Source organism: Triticum dicoccoides, chromosome 1B, assembly GCF_002162155.2.
Source record: "Triticum dicoccoides isolate Atlit2015 ecotype Zavitan chromosome 1B, WEW_v2.0, whole genome shotgun sequence".
Lineage (NCBI taxonomy): Eukaryota > Viridiplantae > Streptophyta > Magnoliopsida > Poales > Poaceae > Triticum > Triticum dicoccoides.
In genome coordinates, this window is record NC_041381.1 from 698,509,275 (window position 1) to 698,516,683 (window position 7,409).

The 7,409-nt window shown below is 48.4% G+C and overlaps 1 protein-coding gene across 1 annotated transcript; it reads right to left on the reverse strand.

The window, feature by feature from the left end:
* Positions 1-2,443: 2,443 nt before the first annotated feature.
* On the reverse strand, positions 2,444-4,969 carry LOC119349812 (probable esterase D14L). Its single transcript, XM_037617901.1, has 3 exons — positions 4,626-4,969; positions 4,316-4,542; positions 2,444-3,162 (listed from the first exon to the last, which is right to left on the reverse strand). The coding sequence occupies exons 1-3, from the start codon at positions 4,761-4,763 to the stop codon at positions 2,598-2,600; spliced, it is 930 nt and encodes a 309-aa protein (XP_037473798.1). The 5' UTR covers positions 4,764-4,969; the 3' UTR covers positions 2,444-2,597.
* Positions 4,970-7,409: the final 2,440 nt, after the last annotated feature.

Genomic DNA, 7,409 nt, shown 5'->3' on the forward strand with positions numbered 1-7,409 from the left:
CTTTTGTGTCAATAGCATGGTAACTCACACATCGGAAACCTGATAGCTTATGTACCCCGGTCCTGATAACTTTGATGATGGTGGTGGTGGTGGGAAGCGGGGGTTGATAAAACACCCCCTCAGTAACTTTGGCGATGGGGGTGGTGGTGGGAGGGGGGTAGGTTGGTGTAATGGTTGTTGGTATTGACATTTGCCGTGTCCTTGCTACCTGACGTAGGTTTGAACCCCATGTAGGACACTTTTTTTTTCTCAATTTGTGTTTTTTATTATTGTCAAACTAATCGATCGGGGAAGAACGGGGGAAGCGGGAGCCATCGAAGGGGATCATGCGGATCTGTCGCTAAAATCCTGCTGTACGGTTGATAAGTTACGTACTGCATGCGTGATAACTTATGTAGTCCAGCGTGGTAACTTTTGACCTGAAAAAAAGTCGTCGAAACATACCAACATGGGATCTAGTTTTGAAGCCCTCGTCGCAACGATTTCTTTGTGTAAAAACGGTTTTCCAATCCGCCCAACGGTTTGACCTACAAATCATTTTGAAGTTTGTTTTTTGAAGGAATATTTGCTGACATCATCAAATTTGTTGGTATATGCATGCATGTTCAAAATTGAGGTGCTCACCCGTGCCTCATGCTGGGTCGCATGCATGCCTGCGCCTCCTTTTGCATGCACCAGGTCAAAGCTAGTACGGGTCGTCCGTATCTGTTCTTAAAATCAGTACGTCTGGAAATTAGTCGCGTCCTTAGATATATTTTCAAATTGTATTTGTTCAACACTGTAGTTGTAGATAGTTTCTACTATGAATCTTGTCTAACTTAAAAATATTTGACTTTCTAACTGAATTTGTACGCCACTATTTGAGGATGGTGGGAGTAGTGATGCTTTCTAACTTCAGGAACACTGTCCAAGGTGGGTGGAACCCAAAAACTTAATTAGTTTCTTTTGCGGGGTAAAAAGCCTAATTAGTTTACTCTCAATCGGTCGCACGGCTAGCTATCGTCTTTTTCATTTTGTTCCTGTTTTGTCCCTGTCTTCTCTCATCATAGACGCGGGCAAGACGAACTTTAAGATGGATGTGATATAGGCTTTCTAGAAAGGTAAGCGCAATGGGTACAAGATTTTCTTTTTTACAAGGAGGTTCAGTCCCTCGGCCTCTGCAGCATAACAATGCAGAAAACGGTGTTCATACTTAATACGGTTGCTAAAACTCAGAGCTGCCAAGTTTTCTCATTCACCCTGATTCATACGGGTTGTTTTTCTCATGGTTCTCGGATTATGGGCTGGTGTTAGTGGATTCGGGCATTTCCAAAGAGGACCCGTAAACCTCACGCAATAGTCCATCGTCCGGACTACGTTGTCCGGACCGCGGAAGCCATTCAATACCGACCTGTATCAGTCTGCGGGGCGGTCCGAAGGCGACTTCTTCCTATACCGGAGACAAAAGTAGGGGAGGTTTGCGGGAGTCTGGACCGATCCCAGGCCGGTTTCAGACCGCCCTGGCCCACCAACTAAAACCTCCACTCTCCTACGCACGTTCCCTGCCGGCACCAACTGCCCGCCTTCATGCCGTTGTAGAGCGCATCGCTCCGCATTGAACACGGCTCAGGGCGGATGCGACCTCTCACTGCCTCCACCATTGAAGCGGTGTGCCAACTCCTCTCCAACAAGGAGATCCAACTCCTCTTGAACTTCCGGGGTTGGACTAAACTTCCAAGTACACCTAGTGCCAATTAAACCCACATGGGCCCTTAGAGATTTTCAGAAATTGCTAGATGGGCCTAAAGCCCACCCCATATTTCAGCAATGGCCACCTTGTGGCTAGAGCGCGAACGGCAAGCAGGGTCAACTTGGTTGAGCATGGCCGAGGATGCAGCAGGCACGGTCGAAACGGCATGAGGCGCAGGGAAGCGAAGACGGTCACACACGGGAGGAGCCAAGGGAGGCACCGGGCCGAGCCTATTCTTAGCAATACCACGGTTGTGAATGACTGACTTTTTCAATCCTTTCGACCTTGGTTCTGTAGGAGGAAGTCAGTAAGGTTGAGAAATAGAACCATCTGATTTGATTCGTTCCCAATAGCCATGAGATGATCATCTTAGGGTGATCCTTTTGTCAACGGATGCTCCTATTACACTCGTAGTCTCTGAAGGATGAGAACCCACTATGTAGCATCTACATCGATAATTCAACCCGGCACTAATTTCTGGGGTTTTGGGGCCACTCCTTGCCGAAATGGCCCGGTAGCTCGCAGATGATGCAGTGGATGGGGTCGCGGCAATCCTTCCGGTGGAGGTGCTTGCTGAGGCATCTGATGCAGCGCCCTCTGAAGCGGCTTAAGAAAGCATTGTGGCCTGGATCTGCATTGAAGCCCCTATAACTTGATATTGACTCTCTAAAATAGGATTCTATCATGCCTAAAATGTTAATCCAACTAGAGATATACACAACAGATATGTTTATTCACGTGCTAATTAAATTTTAGAAAGCATACCACAACTTGTAGATGTACAACCTACGAGTACTACATATCTTGGGCATGGACGCATGGTGGCCAACATCAATCTCACTCCATACACATCTTCTTTAGACCCTACCTACGTCGTGACGTCGATGCCACCATCAATCTCGACCTCAGTAGCGACAGGCACCGTCGTTTCTCCCTCCTCCGTGCCATCGTGCCCGATCGAGAGCCCCTGGTGGCGCAGCCGCAGCAGCACGCCGTCGAGTATGCCTGCCACCCGCGTCGCCGCGACGAGCTGGGGAAAGTGCCCAACGGACTCGACAATCACCACGGCCACGTCTGTGCCTGCCTTCGTCATCCTCTGTTCCATGTACTCTGCCACGACCGGGGGTGCGGCGAAGTCATGACGCACCCCGACGATGGTGCACTGTGCTGGCACGGCGTCGAGGGCCGGGCGCTGGTCGCCGAGGAAGATCATCCTGGCCACCCCGAGAGCCACGGCCGGGTCCATGGCCAGGAAGCTCCGCTCCAGGGGCTCCACGGTTGCGGCCGCCATGTCGTCGGCAGCGCCCCCGGCGGCGTTGGGGACGAAGCCCTTGACCCAGGCTTGGAAGTCGGACTCCATGGCCCCCAACATACCGTGGATGGCCGCCTCCTCGAAGCCGCCCACGTACCCTTCCTCCTCCGAGTTGATGTACCTGAAAGGCATTGAAAAATAATTTCTCATTTTGTCACTTAAATACACCGAGAGTTCATTCAAATGGACTTTGTCACCAAACCAGCTTCCACAGCAGTTGAAAGTCAAACCATGCATGCACCACGGGTAGTCACAGTTTTCCCAGGGTAAATCGATCTGGTGTTGCTAATTCTAAATCGCCATAGGAATTTTTAACTCCATATAATTTTTGAAACGATTTAACTCCATATAGATTTCTTAAAAGATAAACACATTCTGAGTTTAATGAAAAATACAACTCACGGCACCTTTTAGAATCGATTTAGACATAGAAAAAACTCAGTGGACTCAAATGGATATACTACTAGCTAGTAGGTGGTACTACGGGAGGGAACTTTTGGTCTATGGGTGTATATACACCCTATATGCAAAAAAAAAAAATTTAGTAACTCAACCAAAAGTCGAAAATTCCTGAAAATATTTTTGAAATAAACTTGACCTTCTATTGTACTCGTGAGAAAATAAATCCACAAAAAAAAATATCCCCTTGACTTCTTTTCAAAAAAGACAAATTTTTGGCTAAAATAGTGTGAATAGTGACCTATAATAGCAAATAAATTTTGTCTTTTTTGCTGTGAAGTCAACTTTTTTTTTTCATCCAGACTTTTTTACTAGTGCAAAAGTAAGTCAAGTGTTTTGTCAAAATAGTTCTTACCTATTTTGACTTTTTATTAAAATAATAAAAAAATCCCATATAGGGTGTATATACATGCAGGTTCCAAAGTGTATTTCCCGTGGTACTACTAGATACTTTTGAGCGACATGTGTTGCCATGCCACGTCTCAATCGACCGTAGTTATTAGGCGGCCGGCACCCGGCGGTGATGCACACAATTTGGCGCCATGAGGAAGGAGATGAGTGGACAGAATAGATTTCCCCTTGGCTACGGCGACCGTTACTTGTGCATGTAGGCTCGCCGACGTGGACATGGCAATAAATCCGAAAAGGCTAGATAGATCACAAGTTGCCGTGCGTGCACGGTGGCCGGCGCGCGCAGACAGACGCCGCCGCCGGCGACATGCGTCGATAGATGGACCTCCGGCGCGCGCGGTCGATGTGTGATGTGACGTACGTATGCATGCATGGATGACGCAGAGATCCACGTAGGTGCTTACCTTGGGGAGGCGCAGAGGAGGAGGAGGTGGGCGAAGAGGTCGGGTCGCCGGGCGGCGGCGATGCAGCCGACCATGGCGGACATGGAGTGCCCCACCAGCACCGCGCCGCGGACCTCCCTCTCCTCCATCAGCGCGATCAGGTCGTCCGCGAACCGGCCGAACGTGTACCTCGCCTCGTCGCCGTCCTCGTCGGCGCCGGCGGTGAAGTCCCAGTCGAAGAGGAGCACCTGTGTCCAGAAGCCGGCCGGTCAGCTACCGGTTTAATCACCGACGTAGGCACCACATGCGCATGCCCTGTGTGCGAACATACCTTGTTCGCTTTGGTGATGGAGGGCAGGATCTTGTCCCAGGACGCCTGGTCCATGCCGTAGCCGTGCGCCAGCACCACCGTGCCCCCCTCGCCGCCGGCGACGACCACCTCCCTCGCGTTCGCGCACCACCGCCGCATCCTCGATCGCCTCCTCAACTCAACCCCAAGCCTACTTGGTTCCACTCGCGTCTCCTCTCGTGCACTTGCACATGTGGGGAGAAGGAGATCGATCGGTGGTGTAACTTATAGAGGTAGACCAGCCGTCCCAATGTGGATGTGGTGGGTGATGTGCGCGTCAGCTAGCGTGTGTATACAAAATCCGCTGGGTCTGCCCCGACCGGCAGCCAGGCACGAGCATCCAGAAGAAGGGTAAGAAAATGGAGATTCCGTTCACTAGCCTGGAAAGTGCTTCTTTGTCGTCTATCAGACCTGGCATGAACTGGCGAACTCATGGCCGGTTGGTGCAAAGTCGTACTCTCCTACACGTACATGTCATCCTCCGACGACAATTGACACAACAGAAATCTAGTTAATCAGATTCGGGTGGAAATTTACGCTTTACTTCGCGTCGTTTGGAAAAGTCAAACCTGACGAAAATTCTATGTTTTGTAAGTTATCTTCAAAACCATCAGCTGGATTCATACTTGGTCGTTACTTTGCAAACAGGATGGGGGGCTGTTCTTTGTGCAACTGATGGGAGATGATCTCTTAGGATTTGTTCGGTCGATTTTGGTTCACGGCCTACTAGTAGGATTTGTGATGCACAAGCATTATTTACTACTCCCTCCGTCCCGAAATATAAGAACGTTTTTTACACTGTACTAGTGTAAACAACGTTCTTATATTTTGAGAAGGAGGGAGTACTCTTTTCTTTTGGGAAGCTCTATTCATAGGTAACTGGAAAAACAAGTCATCAGTCACTTCTTATATGAACCGTCTGATCTTTATTCAACCGCCCAAAACAAATCTAGTATTGTTCATCTTCAACCTCCCTTCCTTCTTCCTCCTCTCGATCCCCGGCCTACCCCGCCGCATCCGCCGGCCTCTAGCACCCCCGCCTGCGGGTGTTACGGTGCGTCGCGCTGCCCTCCCCTCGACCTCCACCCACCTTTGTTGCTAGCCGCCGCCCTGGTCATCTCTTTAAGCCCCGCCACACGAATGGAGAACTCCGGCGATCCCTTGCACCCCCATCCCTAAGATAGATAATGGGGCATTACTTCACCCTAAGATAGATGGTGGGGCTGGCTCTTCTCGGGCGAGCTTGTTTCTTCTCCAACGAGGTCTGGCCAACAGGGAAGAAAGAAGGAGAAGGAAGGGAGAAGGAGAAAAGCGACTACGTGAAAAAGAAAATTAGGCACCTAAGAAATAGCAAATCCATTTTCTCTTTTATTGCCGTTGAGGCAACCATGTGTGTGCCAGTTTATCTTATGAACTTTATTGCACTTGGATAATCAACTTTGAGATAATCAATAAAAGGCAGCGTGCATCGCGATGCAGACGCCGGAAGGGCTACCATCTTTTTGTAAGAAGAAAAAATCAAGATTATCAAGGTTTCATCTAGTAATTAAGAGAAACCGCCGGCCAGTGCTGCTGATTGACATTGAGGTACCAACCGATGATCACTGTTTATGTGGGTATGATGAGCGACGGATCGAGCCGTTTCAATTCTAAAAGTATAGACGATGTGCCTAGTTAACCAACCGAGAAAGTGACCATCAATTAACCAACTAAATGATTTCAAAAGATGAACATGACCGGGCTGCAATTCGTACTAATACTTATTGTTTAAGGATCATGAGCTAATCTATAGAGACAAATTAAGAAGGCAGATAATCAGCGATGTTCATCCGTGAGACAAAGAGGAGGAAAGGATATGCACCCGTCAAATCAAATCAATAGCTAGGTAGCTGATTAGTTTTTTTTAGCATTAGTACAGACACAAGCGCTCATATACACACGCATACACTCATTCCTATGAACGCACACACGCACACCCTACCCCTATGAGCACCTCCGAGTGACTGAGCCGGCATATCATCTTAAGATTTACGAAGCCATCGTAGGCGCCTCGTCGTCGACGGGAACGTCTCCTCCCACTGAAAGCGCATCGCCGGAAATTCTGAAATAAATTCAGGAATAATGCTATCACCAGGATTTGAATCCTGATGGGTTGGGGATACCACTGTCCATCTAACCATCTCAACCACAGGTTGATTCGCAGGTAGCTGATTAGTTGTTGGGTTTGGAGATAAGAGTCTCGTACAGCCACATAAATTAGATTACAAAAGCTGGAGAGAGTGGACGTTGGAGAACATGCGAGAGATATGGTGGATCAAGTCCTGTCTGTATGTCACCGCAAGTTGCCAAGTTGTTGTAGTCGTCGTCTATCCGGCTGATGCACGCTCGTCCAAAACTGAACTTTTCGTGCATTAAAGAGGCACCGGCCGGCAGGCCAGCGTTTTTGGCCGCAATCATACAACAGTCGTTTATATACATTTTGGTTGACGGTTGAAGAATTGCAGTAGTGCTAGTGCTCAATCATGCATCCTCCCAACCACCATGTGCGTCACGACTTAATCGTTATTTTTTCTGTAGTCTCTCTCACGAGTAATGAGCTTTTTGAGTTTTTGCATAATAATGGACAACTTCAACTATGAGATTTTTTTCGTATAATAGGACTAGACCCCCTAGAATCTTAGCGAAATGATACGTGGCATGGAAATTTTTTGCGAGAACACGAAATAGAAATCCTAAATGCTCGTCAATATGATATTGCATGATATA